The sequence below is a fragment of the Panthera tigris genome, chromosome F3 (genome assembly GCF_018350195.1).
Source record: "Panthera tigris isolate Pti1 chromosome F3, P.tigris_Pti1_mat1.1, whole genome shotgun sequence".
NCBI lineage: Eukaryota > Metazoa > Chordata > Mammalia > Carnivora > Felidae > Panthera > Panthera tigris.
The window spans coordinates 40110628-40128039 of record NC_056678.1 but is presented as its reverse complement, the minus strand read 5'-3'; the positions used below and the strand labels follow the sequence as shown (position 1 = coordinate 40128039).

Sequence of the window (17412 nt, the reverse complement as noted above, 5' to 3'; positions counted from 1 at the left end):
CGCAGTCCTGCCTTGTGACGGACAGCGGAGAGCCGGAAATATTTGGTGCACAGCATTAATGACTGCTACACTAGCCGAGTGACCTCTGAGCCCATTTCCTCTTCTGCAAAATGGGGACAATAACCGTGTTTACCTCAGCGATTGTCGTGAGGATGAAATGAGAAATCCTATGTGGCGTCCTTGGCACAGTGTGGCACATGGGGTGAGTGAAATAAAGTTGAGATGCCCTCCAGATAACCCCCAGTGAGGCTGAGATCAGGAGTGTTTGTGCACAGAAGGGATCCAGCATACCCCAGGCCCCTTCCTGCCTCTGTGAACACTCACCCTGCCCACCACCCCCCCACCCTGGTCCCCACCACTGAGTGGCCAGCAGAGGCCTCCAAATAACTGCGAATTGGCTTCCTCCCACCTCCCGCATCAACAAGGAGCACTTGGGCCCCGCAAACCTCCTCACCTTGTCCACACCTCATTCACACTCACCACAGACACTCCCTATCCTGCAGATTTCTTTATGACAGATGTGCCCTTCTGTCCAGTTAGAGGGCAGAGGCCCATTGCAGAAGGGACAGAGAATCCACGGGAAATGTGAAGGAAATTACTATCTATTTTGTGCTGAGCATTATACTGGGTGCTTGGCCCAGGTTACTGCCTTTAACCTCATCCTGGTCCTGCGATGAGGGGAGTGTGATTATCCTCTTTTGGAGGTGAGGGAATGGACTCCTGAGGTAGTTACATAACTTGCCCAGGGTTACGTAGCTAGCGCGTGGCAGGGTGGGAATCTCAACCCGGATCTCTGACTTGGAACACCACACTTCAGCTTCCACCTGTCTCTTGTTATCTGGTACAGTCTTCACTTTCATCCAAGCCAGAAACTCACACAGGGCCCAGTCTTGGATGTTTAGCTTCTGGGTCCTTCCATGCTGCTGTGGAAACCGCCCTGCTCTGGACCCATGAGGACCACCCTGTTGGTCCCTGCTCACTAGTTTATTGTTCAACTGTCGACGAGTCTCTTTACCCGTCTGGGCTTCCGTGTCTTCACCTGAAAATGAAACTGTAAAACTCGATGATCTGAGCGTTCTTTTCAACTCCACAAAGGTTCTGTGACATTGAGAATTTCCCACACCTGCTCTTCCTGCTTTTGGCCCTGATAGGAAACATGGCAGAGCAGAAAGTGGATGAAGAGCCATGTCTGAGGTTATATGGAGTATTCATTAAATTGTCATTAACATTTGAAACCAAAAATAGTTGGGTTTTTTTTTTTCTTTAGGACTGATGGGGTGTTTATAATCCACAGCAGTTCTCTCTCCCTTCTATTTATAACAAATTCTGGTTTCCTCTAAGGCTAAGTCTGTCTCCTTCTGTAACACAGGAAGTCAGGCTGAGCCCGCGCCTGATCTAAGACCTCTGAATCTGCACCCAAGTAGATCCTTTCAGGGGTTCTGAGCTCCTGTTGGCAGGCAGAGCTGGGCTCCATATCCAGGTGGACACGGGAGGGCATGGCTGGCAGGACGGGCTAATGCCCATTGTCCCATGGAACCAAGCCCAGCTGCTGGGGTGGGGCTGACAGGCCTGGAGGTCCAGACCTCTATACTTTCCACCCCCGGAACTTTTAGGACAATGCTCAGATCATTTCTTCAAATGCCAATGCCTAGTGCTAACCCTAAAGAAGATAAGAGGGAACAGGTCTCAGGTTCAGACCGCCTCTAGAGACATTTCTGGAGCTGAAGGGTATCTCTTAGGTATATTGATTTGTTACCGTAGGGTTGCTATTGAAAGTTAGGCCGTGCCTGAGAGATCTGGGCCAGATGGCTTCCTCAAGTTGCTGCTGGAGTATTTTAACTACAGGAGTGGGAGCTTCCTGCCTCAGAGAGGGTCCTCCACAGCTCCCCCACGTTCCCATCTGCCCAGACGCCCACGGCTCCTGTCAAGAGAAATGATGGAGGCCCCTAGACGCCTGACGGGGAAAGGCCTCAGCTTAGGACAAGAGCTGGGGCTCAAACTCCAGTCCAAGTAGTGGAATTAAGGACCAAACAGGAGGTAGTGTATATGTGTTTGCCCATTTCTGTCAGGCTGAGAGGAAAGGGGTGGGGGTTGGGAGGGCTAGGCATATAGGCAGCTCCTTGAGAAACTTCAGGGTTAGGGAAGGAAAGAGAAGGGGTGGGAAAGGGTGGGGGTGGGAACAAGCCGGAGAGAGGAAGCAGAGTCTGTGCTGAAGGCACACAGAGACTGAAGAGGGCAGGGATTGTCCTCGGCCTCCTCTGACCCATCTAACCTAAATCTCCTCACGTCTCTTCCTGCCCCTTGGATCTCCCTCTGACCTCTGTGCCCGGTTTCCCTGCTCACCTCTGGGCAGCAGTGCCCAGGAGTCAAGAGTCTGGACATCTAATGGCCCTGGTGGTCCAGGAGGGAGCTGCTGAGGTGGCTGGCACAGCTGATGTGGGGCCCTGACCTCTAGGAAGCCAGAGTTTCCAGCACATGTGCCTCCCTGCTCCTCCTGGCTTGACATCCTTTGGCCTGGAGGGAAGGGGAGGGTGCTTGCAGCGGCTCTGGCGCCGTTTCCCAGCAGTAAAGCTGTGAGTCAGAAGGGTCACCTAATCTCGGAAGTCAGAGGGGACCTCCTGGAGGCAGGAAACCAGAGATGAGCCCCAGAGAAGTCCAGGGTCTAGTGGGCGGGAGAGCAGCTTTGCAAAATGCAGCATTATCATCCAGGAGGGCTAAATCTCCAACAAAAGCCTGGGTCAGGCTGGCTCCCTTCCCTCTGGGCACTTGCTTGGAGGTGATCTGGGGAGTTTGGAACAAGATGCGTAAGTTCAAACCCTGGCTCCATTGCTTATATGCTGGGTGAGACTCATTCTCCCCCAACTGCAAAACTGAAAGAGAATAATAAAGCCCAGCTCACAAGGTTATGAGATTCAAATGAGAATATGCATAAAAATACCTGGTTCTCATGGATGGTCCATAATTGTTAGCCACCTCCCCATCTCTTATTTTGGTTGGAAGATGGGGAGAGAATGTCCAGGATCTGACTCAACACTCTGCAGGCCTACCGCTGGAAGGGTGACCTACTGGCCCAGAGAGAGCTTCCTCTAGGTTCAAATACTAATAAAAGGTGCAGGATCCCACCAGCATCCCCTCCCTCTCCTCCTCCACCGTTGGGCCACTGCCGGTGGTGCCCTGTTTTGAATCAGGTTGGGGGGAGGGGTGTTGATTTGCCCTTGAAATTATCATTGTTTGGGTTTGACTCATTAAAACCAGAGTGATCTGGACTACTGGACGGAGCAGTTATCTGTGGGGGTGAGTGGGGGAGGGAAGGGAGAGAGGATGGTACCAACAGATACATCCTCAGACCCTAACCCACACCCTTGCCAAAATCTCTGGCATAGTTTCATCATCATTGGAGAGTGATGCAAGAGGCTTGGCGTCTGACTCCCCTTCCCCCCTTCCCCCAGAGAGTATCATCCACATCTGGAGCTGCAGCTGGGTCCTCCTCTTGGGCTCTTTCCAGGGGAGGGAGCTGGTTGAAGTGTGGGAAGGGAGGGCAGCTGGGGAGGGCCCTGGGAATGGCCCCCATGTTGGGAGTTGGGGGACAGGGAGAGGGAGTCTGGGCTCAATGGGAGGGTAGGTAGAGTGGAAAGAGAATTGTGACTTCTCAGGGCATTGCTCTTCTCCATCTCTGCCCTATGTTTAAAGGCTCCGGGGTTCCCCTTGTCCTTTATATCCATGTAAAGGCAGCGGCACTGCTCTGTCTCCTTCCGCACCCACCTCTCCCCTCCAGCCTCTACCCAGGTGCCTGGAGTTGAGTGCGCCCTTTGTTGCCTTCTCTCCCAGTGCAGGCCAGGCCTCCCACGCCGACCCTCTGCCCCCACGGCCACAAAAGAGTGTGAGGCAAGCTCAGCGGGTCATCTGTGGGTCATAAAGGTCAGTGGAACCACTTCGGTCTAGCAGAGGGAGGGGCCCATCTGGGCGAGGAGCCTAGCCAGGAATCAACCAAAAGATGAACTTTAAAATGCTGCAGGATGGAGGTGAAGGGAATTTTGTTAGTCACCAGCAAGAATCTCGTTCAGTAAAGGTTGACACATTCACTGTCATAAATCAGAAGGGAAGCTTTCCTGGTGCTTTCAAAATATAAACCGCTAATCGCTGTGGGATGCTTTGAAGTGAAGCACTCTGCTCCGGAGACCTGGGTTCTTACCCCTTGCTTAGCCACCAAATCTGAGTGACCTTGGGTAGTTCCCCTCTTTGCGTTCCGGCTTCCTCATTTATGAAACCGGGGTCCCATCTAGGTTGAGATTCTGCCACTCGGGCGGCTGGGGGGGGCAGAGGCTCCGGCGTGGTCAGCTTCTGGGCCCTCCTCCTCCCCAGCCCTCCAATCCCGCCCGCCCCCCAGCGAGCGGGTGGACGCGAGCCAAGAGGTCCCTTTAAAGGCTCAAGTCCCGCCCCTGCCGTTGCCCGGGCCTTGGATTGGTGAATGGGGGGCGGGGCGGGGCCCAGTGCGGGCTCGGCGGGGCTCGGGGGCGGGTCCTGGGCCGGGCCGGCCCCCGCCCCCTTTGTTCGCGCTGCGGCGGGAGGTGGCTGCGAGGGTGGGAGGTGTGTGCGCGCGTGTGCCGCGCCGTGGGGAGCGGCGGGTCGCGCCGCGGGCTGTCAGCTAGCTGCGCGCCGTCGCCCGATGGCGCGAGGAGGCGCGCGGGCCCAGCCCCGTGGGGCCACCCCTGGCCGCGGGTGAGCCCCTCTGCTTGCCGCCCGCGAGCATGTCACCTCCAGCCGCCGCGGCAGATTCCGCCAGCAGTGCCCGCGCCCCCGCCTCCCGCAGCCGCAGCCGCAGCCGCAGCCGCTGCCTGGGGCATTGGCCCCCAGACCCCCGCCCCTGATCCACGCCCAGACCCTAGAGCCAGAGGACCATGGCCGGCCAGGGGGACTGCTGCGTCAAGGTGGCCGTCAGGTAGGGACCGGCGGCGGGGTGTGGGGGTGGGGGGGAGGGGGCGTGCGCGGAGGGGCTCGGGCTTTGTCTCGCGTGGGCGCCGCTGGATTCGGAGCCCGCACTGCCGGAGGAGGGGTCGGCCTGAGCCGGGCTGGAGGGCGCGGTGAGCTGGACAGGCTGCCGCAGGGGATCGGCGGCCCGCGGGAGGCTGGAAGGTGGCTTTGTTTGGGTGGTAATTTCGGGCCCCTCTTGGGAGCCCTTAATGATCAGAAAATCGAATAAACAAGGAAATCCGGTATTTCACACCCAGCCCTGGCCCAGGCCGGAGCGTCTGTGTGTTTCCTCTTCGCCTCCCCTTGGGGCTGCTGTCTCATACTGGGATACTGGAGGGGGGAAATTTCCCTTCATCTACCCTAGTAGGCTACTTCTGTGCCCTTGGTCCAGCTGAGAAGGCAGCACACCCGGCCCCGGGAACAGGCTTGCAGACAAAGATCGATTGAGTGCAGGAACGAATGGAAGGGCTGGGATGGTGCCTTGGCCTTCCGTGGGGGGTCAAGGGCTTTTGGACAAAACGTGCTGGCCCTGTCCCCAACAGCTGATGGGGCTAGGAGAAGGAAGAGGTGTATCTGAGGTTCTACCTCTGAGAGGGCAGGAGGGTGAGACAATGATACCCCATCTTCAGGCACTCAGATAAAATGGAGGTAGGGTGGTGCATGGACTTAATCTGGGACTTGACGAGACATCCTGACAGAACTGAGGTGTGGAGAAGACATGACTGGGGGGGGGGGGAGAGCTTCTGTTGGGAGGGGTACACAGAGGTGCAAGGCAGGGAATACTGCAAAGTTGAGCCATCTGTGTCCTTTGTGTTGGGTGGAGATGCTTTACATGAACACCACCTCTCCCTGTTTTTGTTTTACGTCTTTCTCTTTGAGACGGGGTCTGTTGGTGGGAGAGTGCCAATCTGGGACTGGTCACCAAGGCAGAGATGATGGAGAAATAAACCCATCTCTGCCCCAGCTCTGTGTGATGGGGGTGGGGGTATGGAGGCTAAGTCTCCAGGGTGGGTCTCTGAGACCGATCTCTAGATTCCCTAGGTTGTAGGTGACCCAGATTCCAAGAGCCCATGGAAGTCACTCTAGACAGGGCCAGAGAGGACTGTGGAAAAGCTTCTCCCTCCTTCCCCCCCGGGAAGATGCCCCCCAGGCAATCCGGCCAGTCCTCTGCAGCCCAGAGAGGAGGAGTGGACTGCTGATATCGGCTCTGGGCTCAAGGAAGGGAGATTGAGGTGCTTCCCACCCGTGCATCAGGCAGCCTCAGCATCACTTGAACACAGCCTTGCTGGCCCTGAGCAGCCTGAGAGACAAAGAGGAGCCCTGCAGGTGCCTGGTGGGCTGGCCGGGGCGGGGCCTGGCTGCTGCTGGGGCTGACATTGCTGCAGGATCCTGTGGAGGTCGAGGGAGGGAGGGAGGAAGGTGGGGGGGGGGAGTGAGAAATGTAAATATGACATCTGCAGCAGACCGGGAGAGTCCGAGTACATCATAAAAGGGAAATGAAGCCCTGACCCCACTCACTGTGAACCAGGGCTGGGAAGGAAGGGACATAGGGTGCTCGCTCCTCCCATGGGGGCTTTCCTTTAGACTTCATCTTATAGGAAAGGGCCAAACAAAGCCCCCTGTACTGCCACCACTGTCAGCCTCCCCAGGCCAGACTGAGGAACGGTGAAGTGTGGAAAAGCCCTGTGGGATTGGCACTTTGTGCAGTGGAGAGAGGAAGAGCTGGGGTTGCCTTCTTAGCACAGCCAATGGAAGGTTTCTGAGACCCTTTCCAGAGAAGGGAGTGTGCCTGCCCACTGCGCCCAGTTCTTTATTTAGGGTGATGGACATCATCTCTGCTTCCCACTCAGATTGCTCTAGTAGTGTCCAGAGGCCCCCACTCCTTGCCTCGAGTTGCTGATCTCAGATGGAGGGGTGGGGAGATTTGAACATCAGAAGAGCCAGGCTAATTTAGGGGGCTCAGTCTACTTCTCCCCTCCCACTCCAGTGTGAGCGCCCAGCCTGGCACACGCCAGACCTCAATGGGCAGCCGGCCGTGGAAAGCAGACAATGCCTGGACAGAACCCAGTTTCTAATCAGAGAGCTGAGGGGAGGACCAGACTAGGGCTCCCTCTGGCCGGGACAGGGAGCAGATGGTAACCACTGAGGAGCTGTAGGGGAGAGTCCCCCATACTTTTGGATCCCCGTCAAGCTCCCATCCCCACCTCTAGAAGCCACTTGTCCCACCTAAAGGACTGGGTGGTGGGCTGGAGTAGAGTATTGGAGGAGGGCATTGCTGCGAAAGGCCAAGGCTTTGGAACTGCCGAGGGCCCAGCCTGGTGCTGTGTTCTGCTGTCTTTCTGACTTCCCGGAAGTCCTTTCTTGTATCTAACCAAAGTGCTTTCTGAGTCCCCATGAGAATATTATGGTGAGCCCTGGGTCCAACTCTTGGGACAGGGATGCCAAGAATGAGACAGACTTGGTTTGGGGTGTGTGTGTGGGCAAGGAGGGAGGTTCTGGCGGGGCCTTTTAGACTAGGTGAGAAGTGCCAGGCCCAGGGCTCTTGGCCCTATAATCTCCTTGGCAAAAGGATCAAAGCTGGCTGTCTGCAGATCTCTGCAGGGCAGGCCAGGGCTGGGGAAGGGCTATAGGTGGAAACTTTCAGGACCTGGGGCTGTGAGATAAGGGCAGAAGATCTAGGTGTGAGCAGACCCTATAAGCCCTACCCCAGGCCTCCCCAGAGTCTGGCCCATCTGTGTGCCCCTGAACCCAGGCTAGTTTTCTTTGCACCAAGGGATTCCCAGGCCAGCCCCTCCAGCCTGCCCTGTGATCCTTTTATCCATTAATCCCCTGCAGACAAGGACTCAGCTTCCTGGGCCTCTCTCTACCTGGGGATGGGTGGGGGTTGGGAGGATGGATGTTTGGGAGAGGTGAGGCTGAGCTGTGCCCTGCCCCAGGCTGCAACCCAGACCTGACTAATGTGGGGAGAAGGGGAAGGGGTGGCTGTTAAGAAATGCAAGTTGACAAAGTTGAAATTGGGGAAGGAAGCCAAGTCACATGGTACGTTTGTTTAAGACCCTTTCAAGCCCCACCATGAGGGGAGCCCTCAGTGCCCCTGTTATCTTTTCCTGGTTTCCTTTAGTTTCCTTCCTTTAGTGACTGAGGAGAGGAGGTGCCTCTGTGGGTCCCGCATCCATCCATGGAAACTACAGAGTTGAGCAGGGGCTGGAGGCAGATGGGGGAGGGGGGCACGAGCCAGGGACCCAGGGAATAGTGTTAGATTGCACCCCTGCCCTCTCTCATTTGGGTTCTCTACCTGTCGTTATTCCTGTAGCTTCAGGCTACCCTGAAATCTTGGTCGATGTCTGTATAAATGTTGAATCACAAGAATTGATGGCTTGGGACAAAGAGACCGGAGAAGACGGAAAAGACTATGTGAGGGTGCCTTCAGAGTCCCCCTTCTCCACTCTGACAGCCCAAGGCCGTTCAGTGCCAATCAATGCCAGCTGTGTCCCATGCTGCCCAGGTTATAGATCTGGGGAACCCAGGCTCAGACAGGACCTCCTCTGCATGGAGACCTGAGAATCTTAGTGGTGGCCTCCTGCTGCAGAAATAGGGCTTATGTCATCACAAGGAAGTAGAGTGTAGTAACCACAGGCCCCGGAAACCGACCCCCTCCACCACCCAGCCAGCCTGCCTGACTACCTTGAAGCTGACTGGATCTCAGCTTTTGAAAACCTCAGAGCAAAGATGGGGTGGGGCAGGGGCTAAGGAAGTGGCAGAGGTGACATGAGCCTGGCACCCTTACCCTTCCAGTTCTGAGGGCAAAAGGCAGGACTGGGGCCAGTGCAGTTCACCCATTGGCTGGGTCATGGGGCTTTTTTTCTGTTTGTCCTTCTGGGCTTCGGTTTCACCCACTGTAGAACAGGAACAATTTGTTCATTTGTGAAGAGCAGTGGTTTGGATGAAGCAGAAGGCATATATATAGCCCATAAAGGGTGGACTCCTGAGGAATTTTTTATGTGAATAAAATGTTTTGAAAATAAGTTTTAACTTAAAGCATACTTACGAGGTGTCTGTCTGGTTTGAGCTACAGAAAGTGTTAGGTACAATGAAGAGTTTGCCTCGAACCTCCTCCCCCTCCCTCTCTCTCCCTCCCTCCCCTTCCTTCCTTCCTTCCTTCCTTCCTTCCTTCCTTCCTTCCTTCCCCCATCCCTCCCTCCCTCCCTCTCCTTCCTCCCTCCCTCCCCTTCCTTCCTTCCTTCCTTCCCCCATCCCTCCCTCCCTCCCTCTCCTTCCTCCCTCCCTCCCCTTCCTTCCTTCCTCCCTCCCTCTCCTTCCTCCTTCCTTCCACTTACTTATAGCAGAAAGCACGCCAAGGTGGAAAGGAGACTGAACTGGAAGGTGGCTAAGCATTACCTCTTGAACACATGCCCTGTGCCAGGCAGTGTGCCTACATTGTCCCACTCTCCCCTCCTGGAGCCCCACCAGCTGACTGATGTTTTTCTCATCTTATAGATGAGCGAACGCTCATAGCCAGTGAATGGATGAGTCTGAATCTGAACCCAGGGCACCCTCACTTCCAAGCACATGCTCCTTAGACTGCTCTGAGCCGCCTCCCAACACAGCTCTAATTAGCTCTTTGCCTCAGTTTCTTCATACGCCATACCGCGCCGATTGCCATAACCATAATGTGAGAAAAGTACCTAGGAAGGCATTTGGTACTATGCAGATGTGCACCAAGGGGACATGGTCTGGATTTCCCTTTCTGGGGTTGCTTAGCCTGGGGCTGCCTGTCCCCTCCATGTCCTAGCTGTTTACTCCCTCCATGTCCATGCTGTTCGTGTGTTTGGGGAGCTTCTCCCTTCCTGCTGGGTATGCCTCCATCCGTTCTCTCTTTCCTTAGATCCCTGCAGCGGTCCCTAGAATTTGTTTTCCTGCCTGAGTTCCATCTTGACACTCTCTAGGAAAGGAAGTTCTGGGGGCAGCCACATTGCCTCTTGCTACCCTTATACACCCCCACACCAGTCACAGGGCAGAACCTCAGGTGTCCTGGGTCTCTTCTCTCATTTTGCCTTCTAGACATAGTGGCCTGTTGAGGAAAGCCAGAGGGACACTGAGAGGCTGCTAGGCTGGGTAGGAGAGGATGCTTCCCTGCCCTGGGAGGGGAGCCAGGCTGGGACTGGTGGGCATTGGTCCCAGAGAATTACCGCTCCATCCCTATGGGCGTGGGGGCTGTGGAGCTCTGTGGGAGGGGCGTGGGGGCTGGTAGCCGTGTTCTGACCTCTGGAATACTTTCACCTCTGGCTGTTCTGGGCTGTGGAAGGGAGGCAGTGCCATGGTACCCTGTCCCCAAATATCTGAGTCCCTATCCCTCTACCTTGCTGGGTAGAAGCCCACCATCAGAGCAGTGGTGGAGGCCACCTGTCCTTTCTCTAGGCTGGCTGGTCCTGCCTGAGACTGGAGTTAAGGTGCACTGAGGAGGGCCTGGCAGCAGGGACTGAGGGCTGAGGACCGAGGACCAGGGACAACATGCTGGGGGAGAGGCTCACTGTGCTCCATAGCCAGCTGCTCGGAGGAGGCCAGCCGCCTGTCACTCCGCATTCCTCAGCAGGGGAGGGTCCCCAGGGCCCAGTTCACACTGAGCTGTCCTCCATGTGATGCACATGCCATCACAGCTCTGGGCTCTGGGCACTCCCCACTCAGCCCCACTCTGCAGAGTCTCCTGTCTCCTGGGAGGTCATGGGAAACCCCTGCCAGATGCCCTGAGAAGGGAGTGGACAGGGAGAGCCATGCTGGAGCGCAGAAGAGCAGATGTTCCCTGCGCTGCGCTCACCCCTCTTCCCGGGCCCCTGCAGGGGGTGGGGGCAGACCTGGCCCCTGGCAGGAAGCCCTGGCCACTGCTCACGGCCCAGCCTGTTCATCTTTCCAGCTCAGGACAGGGCCCGGCCCCCTCCCTCAGCTTCTCCTGGCATCTCCACTCCCCAGCCTCTGACACCTCACCCCGCTTCTGCCGCTTCTGCTGGGGCACGGCTGAGATCGTGATGCCCTGGGGGCCATGAACAAGACTCCCCAGGTTCCCTCCCCTGTCAGACTGCCTGCCCCTGGTTGTTACTCAGAAGACAGTGGCCAGGACTTGGATGAACTAAAAGAGAAAGGTCAAGGACATGTGAGGAAGGAGTGGAGGCTGAACCCCAGGTGCCCTGAATTGACACCCCAAGGCTTCCTATAGGTTTTCTTGGAGTGTCGGCACCCTCTCCCTGTGCACTTGGGAACATATTTGGGGGCAGAGGTCAAGCACAGAGGGTTGACAGGCCCATTTCACCAGATCTGCTAGGGCCTCATGCTTTCTGACCCCACAGTACAAAGCCTTCTTGTTTAGGGGTTCCGTGTCTTCTCCCTGAGGGCAGTCTCAGGCAGTGCTGGGGGAGGGTCTGAGAGGCCAGGAGAAGGTCCAGTGACAGGGCGACGAGACCCTCTGGCAGTCGCAGGGCTCTGGTGGCCCCCCACTCGGTATCCCTGCAGCTTCAAGAGCCAGCACCCTAACTTGGGTCTCACCACCCTATTTTGGAGAGGAGTGGCCTCTAGGGGAAGACGCCTTCTCCGGGCTAAGTCAGCTCAAAGCCCCCGGGTGTCTGGGAGCCAGACTCCCCTGAGAGAGCAGGATTTTGCTTCCAGCCGCCTTCCCCAGAGCTGGCAGGCTGCCACGGGGAGGAGGGGGGAGAGGATGCTCATTAGAGTGGGGGTGTAGACGCCCTGTTTCTGCAGCAGAGGGGAGCTGCCTTCCTCTGGCAGGGAAGCAGCCTCCTGGGCTCTTGTCTCCATGCTTCTCCATGCTCTAGGCTTCGGCTTTCTTAACTACAAAACAGGGAAAAATGCTTTCCCAACAGACTGCTCGTGGCGCTGCTGGCAGCTGTTGGTAGGATCAGTCCAGAGATTCTCGGAGGGGATCATTTTTCTCCAGTCCAACCTCTCTCCTGCCCTGGTGCCGGGTTGCTCAGTAGATGCAGTGGGATTGGGCAGAGTCAGCTTTGGTTTGAATTTCATTTCCACCATTATGAATTGTGTGACTTTGGGCTTGTGAAATTTCACCTTCTGAGCCTCAGTAAAATGGGGGGGGGGGGAATGGCCCTTGCTTCACAGGGTGGTCCTAACACATTACATGTGTTCATGTATGTAAATGAGCTTGACACATAGGTTCTCAAAAAATGTTAGGGTTTGTTTGTCCTTATCAGACATGGCACGGAAGAAGCCACAGTGATACCAGTGACTATGATTTCGGAGCAAAAAGATTCCACAGACTCCCAGGCTCCCCTTTCCGGGGCTTAACAATCTTTGCAGGCAGGAAGTTCTTTTTGCTAACTTATCTAAATCCCTCCTGCTGTAGCTGAGGTCCCCTTTGATCTGGCTCTGTCACTGCTGAAGAAGAGCTGGCCCCCAGCAGGTCACAGCATGGCTAAGTGACTCCGTGTGCCAGGCAGACTAGGAGTCCCAGTGCTCTTCTCTGTGCTCCCTGCCCCCCACCCACACTTGCACACAACAGCTCAGTTCCAGTTTACCCGTGCTGCCCTGTGGTTGGAGCCAGGCAGACCGCTTGGGGCTGGGCAGAAGGGAGGTCGTGGCATCTGCCCAATCTCAGGCTTGAGGGCAGCACACCTAGAGACCAGGCGATGAACTTCCTCGTTTCTGCATTTCTCCCCAGGCTGTTCCACTAGCCTCTGGGGACTGCTTTTCAGGATTCCAGAAGGGCATTAAGGGTCCTATAGAAGATAAAAGCAGATAGGCTTATTCCCCCTGGGGTCTCTTCCAGAGGGACTACTTACGCTGGTTATTTCGGCCATCTGAGGGGTGATTCCAGTCCAAGACCCTGGTTCTTCTCCAAGTGTTTGAGGCAGAGCCTGGCGGGAGGGTGTCTCCCAGCCTGGAAGTCCCCAGAGTGCAAATTACTCACAAGCATAGCTGCTAACATACTAGTACTCTCCAGCTCTCCTCCTGGACTGAATCTTTGGGGCTGATGGCTAGTAAAGGTAGTCTTCCTAGAAGAGCTTGTTCTTTATTAGCTATGTGACCTTGAGCCCAGTTAATTTCCTCTGAAGTCTCATTTGTAAATTAGGGGCATTAGGATGAAGAATGATCTAATGTGCAAAAGCATTGTGGATACAGTGTCGAGCAAAGAGGCAGTCTTGCCCCATAGTATGGTGGTTGTTGCTAACTGGAGGAGTTGAGTAAGCGGCGATGTAAAGGGGTTCCAGGTGCCAGCAAAGAAAGGTGTCAGGAATCACAGACCGTACAATTGTAAGAATTTTCTAGCACTCTGGAACAGTTAGTTCTTGATTAGTTATTTTAATATCACCGGCTGTTACCTCTCAGGGACGAGACTCTTCAAATAGAAAGAACCTGGGGCTGCACCCTTAAGAGCTCGGGGGACTGAGCTCCTAACTGGGGGGCAATTCAAGTTAAGAGCCCAGGGAAGGGCCCTAGCCAGCTGATGGGGTGGGACTAATTTCACCTGAGATGCGGAGCCAACCCTTAGGAGCCCAAGGTCACTGGGCGGAGCCCCTGGGGGGGGTGGTGATTGGCTGGCTCTGTGTGATGTCACTGAGGAAGGGGCGGGGGCGAGGGGAGCTAGCCTCATCCTCCCTCTCCTAAGCCAGGGGGCAGGGTGTGGGGGCTCCGGGCAAGCTACCCTTTGCCGAGGGAGCTTTTCTCCTTGGCAGTCTCTCAGCATCCCCCTTCCCCCCACCCCCTCGCCCGGGGCCTGCCTCCTCCCGGTCTCCTCTGTCCTCCCCTTCCGCCCCGTCCTCCTGGCTTCCCAAAGAGCTGAGGAACCGCTGAGCTCAGCTCTTCCCGCAGCGCCGGGCTCGGGTTCGCGGCCTTTGTCCCGCCGCCGCCGCCGTGGGCACCGACGGGTGGGGGCCCGGCCCCGAGCCGCCTGCGCGTCCCTCGGCCGGTGCACATCTCTCCGGCGGTGGGGGAAGGATATTTAAATACCCACCCACATCACACCAGTCCCTGCTCAATTGTGAGCAGAGGAAGCCCAGCGGCCACGCGCCCGTGCCAGATCCTGCTTCTGAAAAGCCCTGGGCCCTTTCTCTTCGCTCTCGCGCCCGCTCCCACCGCCGCTCGGTCTGCGGGTTGCCAAGCGGCGAATAGACCCGGCTCTGTTCCGGGAGGTTCCGGGAGCCTTTCTGCGCGGGGCTGTCCGGCCCGCCCTCTTCCCTCCCTGCCCGGACCTTGAGAAGGGATGGAGCGAGGCTTTGTAGGGGTAGGGCCTGGGGTGAGGGGCTCCCTGGGTGCGCTTCTAGTGGTCCCCGGACAGAAATGACGTTGGATGTGTGGTCCACAAACGCAGAGCTGGCCCCGCGGGCCATTGTCTGCCGATTGGAGTTTCTCAAAGATTGCATTATAGTTTATCTTGATTACTGAGTTTTTTCATACCCCCTTAACTTTGGCACTTGTGGCGAATACCTCACTCACCTCATCCTACTCCTGGATCTGGTCCACAGCTCCTGGAGCCTGTAGTTTACTTGGAAGACCCTAGAAATTGGTTTCCATCCCCGATCCCCCTTCCCAAGCCCGCCAGGAGGAACAGGGCTGTGCCTGACTCCTATCCCTTCCACCCTGCAGTAACTAGAAAGCCTCCTCCTTCCCTTTATCTGGGGCAGGGCAGGGTGGAGTTGGCTAAGGGCAGCCCATAGAAGTGACCTCACCCAGGGTGGGGCCAGGAGGGGAGGCTGCTGGAGGGGAAGGTGATGGAGTTCTTAGAAAGTTAAAACTGGGAAGAGATCTTCTAGGTGACACAGGAGGAAGCAGGGGCTCACGAATAAGAAGAGAGTGGGGGCCGAGCCTTGTCAAGGACCTCGGACTCTATCTCCCAGCCCTCTGGTCTCCTACCTGTGGGATGTAGGTTTGAATGCTACACTGGGTGGTGAGGAGTGAACCCCCAGACAGCTGAGACACAATGTCTGCCCCTGCTGGATTGCAAGCCCTGAAGGCAGGGCCAGCCTGGTGCCTGGCCAGGGGCATGCACGAGCAGATAGATGTAGCAGGATTCCTTCCAGAGCGCCTCCCTGGCTCTAATGGTGGTGCTGTGGGAGGAAGCTTATCTATTGATTTGGGGATTGAGAGTTTCCCCGGGCAGGAGGTAGCTGGAGAAGCAGAACAGACTGTAGGCTTCATAGTCAAGCAGAGCAGGAATTGGTACCCAACTTCACTGTATTTACTCTGTGTGTGACCTAACCACTTCAAGCCTCAACTTTCCTCTCTGGAAAATGGGCATTGAAATCCCTAGCTCATTGCATCACTCAAGTGAGCTAGTCTGTGGCAGGTGCCTGGCCCAGCTAGCATATATAAAATCTTAATTCTCTTTTGCTTCCACCTCTAGCTACCCATTCAAGTCCCATTCCTAGGACCAACACTGTCTCCCTCTTCTGGGTCAGTTGCTTTGGGAGTTAGTGACTCTTTCTGAGCCCATGTCCTCTGTCCCCCGCTGGTACCCTTTTCTCTGAGTAACATTGCTCACCATCTGCACCCTGCAAAGCACCCTGGTGCCTACAGGGAGCCACCCTGGGGCTGGCTGGCTGTCTTGGCCTCAGAGGACCCCCACATCAAGATGTGCTGGGCCTCACATCCCAGGATAAGGACCCCAAGGGGAATGCCTCACTGACTCCATAATTCCTGGACCCCAAATTCTGGAACCCCTCTTCCACATCCTCTTTCCCAGACTGCTCTTCTGCTAGCTCTCTTGTTCTTGGCAGGTGGGCTCCCCAGTGTTCTGGGGACTGGTCGTTGAAGGAGAAACTGCCCCCCCCCCCACCACTGATGGGCCCTGACAGGCAGGGCTGCTGCTCCCCCTCCCCTGCTCTCACTGTCTCCAGGGATCCTGATTCGATTTCCTCCAATCATCAGCAGTGCCATCTGCCTGGAGTAATTAAATGGTATTTGAATTGGATCCAGAAATCCTATCACAAGCAGCCCACATTGTAGGGAGGGTGTCTTCCGGAGTTAGTGCTGGCCAGCAATGCTAGAGACTCCTCGGAGCCTTCCCAGGCCAGCCCCTGGGCTCACCTGGGAACATCTGGACGCCCTGGGCAGTAAGTGTTTGGTCCTGGGTCCCACGGGCCCAGGGGCAGGGCCAGGTCTGAGGGCCAGAGTCCCAGGGACCTACCCGGTGCCTTGTGAGCAGTGGCACTCCCCTCCTCTGGAGGTGCTGTCTCCCTGTGTACCTGAGCCACTCTTCCCCCACCCCGGCCCTCTGAGCCCTGCCCTTACTGACACCGCAGCACAGCACGGAAGTGTTGAAGAGGCCGTGCACACCCATGGTTCGAACCCCCACTCTGCTCCTCGCTGTCTGTGACTAGCCGGGCATCATGTTTCCTCCTCTACAAATGGGGATGGCGGTATTCACCTCGGATGTTCTCTTGACGATCAAGAGGTAGTAAATGTCCATGCTTAGACACCCCCTGGCATAGAGTGAGTGTGAATGCGTGTGTCAAGTGCCACCCTTAGTGGCCGAGGTAGAATCGCTGGCCCAGTCCTCCTCCTGGTGTGGGTCAAGTGCTAGTCTGCACGCCTAGACAGGATGAGCGAGTATCAGCTGCTCCCTTCTCAGTCAGAAAACAGTTCAGTGGGGAGACTGGGAAGCTGAGTTCTAATTTCGACTTGACCTGGAACAGCCGGATAGGGTGGACGAAGGTGGTAACCTTCCATTGCCGGCAGCCTCGGCGAGGGGAGAGCCGCTGGCCTATGAGAACCTGTTGACGCCTAAGGGAAAACACTTCTGAAGAAAACCCAGGCCACCATCTGTGGTGTGGACTGGGCCTGGTGTAGCTAACTTCCCCACACCCTCCCCCAGGGAGCTACCCCGCCTCCTCCCAGTCCCCTTTGACCCTCTGGCAGCAAAGTGCAGGCAACAGGCTGACGGGAGCATCTCCCCTGGCCTGCAGCTCTGAGTGGGCCTTGGGGGCCGGGGCAGCCCTAGAAGGGACAGGATGGCGACTTGGTGGCCCTGGCTCTGTGGCTAGGCGCCCCTGCCTGGGCCCTGGATGCATGCTGGCCTGGCCCACTCATTCTTTTCTTCTCTTGGTAAATGTTGGCTTTGGAAAAGGGAGCCTGACAAGCAGCTCATTGTAAGCGCCTGGCTGATAGGGCTGGCTTGTGTGAGCCCATGAGCGACAGTGCCTAACCCACCCCCCTTTTACTTTAGGCATTTGGGAAGTGCTTTTCTGCCAGTCCCTACAGCGCATGCTCACTGACTCACACTTGGTTGCCATGGGGACCTTGCCATGGCAATGGCTGCTTGGAAGAGGGAGAAGAGGTGGCTGGATGGAGATAGCCCTATCTGTGGCTGGCTCCCACCCAGCCCTGGTGCCACTTTTCTTCCTCATTATAAGGGATCCCAGCAGGATCTGGGATTGGGATCCAGGCCTGTGGCAGGTCTAGTATCCCTTCTAGAGGTCTCTG

At 56.4% G+C, this 17412-nt stretch overlaps 1 protein-coding gene and 1 long non-coding RNA gene across 9 annotated transcripts in view; one reads left to right on the top strand and one right to left on the bottom strand.

Annotated features, from left to right (window-relative positions):
• Window positions 1–493: 493 nt before the first annotated feature.
• On the bottom strand, window positions 494–4430 carry LOC122235832. Of its 5 annotated transcripts, XR_006213903.1 has the most exons (6): window positions 4193–4430; window positions 3763–3903; window positions 2939–3062; window positions 2344–2781; window positions 1757–1921; window positions 494–1144 (listed from the first exon to the last, which is right to left on the bottom strand). It is a non-coding gene; the product is annotated as an uncharacterized LOC122235832 (long non-coding RNA). The 5 variants fall into 5 exon arrangements; XR_006213905.1 differs by lacking the exon at window positions 2344–2781; XR_006213904.1 differs by lacking the exons at window positions 1757–1921; window positions 2344–2781 and having other exon boundaries at window positions 2939–3065.
• Window positions 4431–4609: 179 nt separating this feature from the next.
• The window catches only part of KIF21B (kinesin family member 21B), a 46690-nt gene continuing 33887 nt past the window's right edge, over window positions 4610–17412 (top strand). For 3 of the 4 annotated variants that reach the window (XR_006214239.1, XR_006214238.1, XM_042977038.1), the window contains exon 1: window positions 4610–4939. Coding sequence is in view for 2 of the 4 variants with exons in the window: in XM_042977038.1 (XP_042832972.1) it covers window positions 4899–4939 (41 nt within the window). In the remaining 2 variants the exon portion in view is untranslated. The remainder of the gene's footprint in view (window positions 4940–17412) is intronic. The other variant, XM_042977039.1, reaches the window with a different exon arrangement.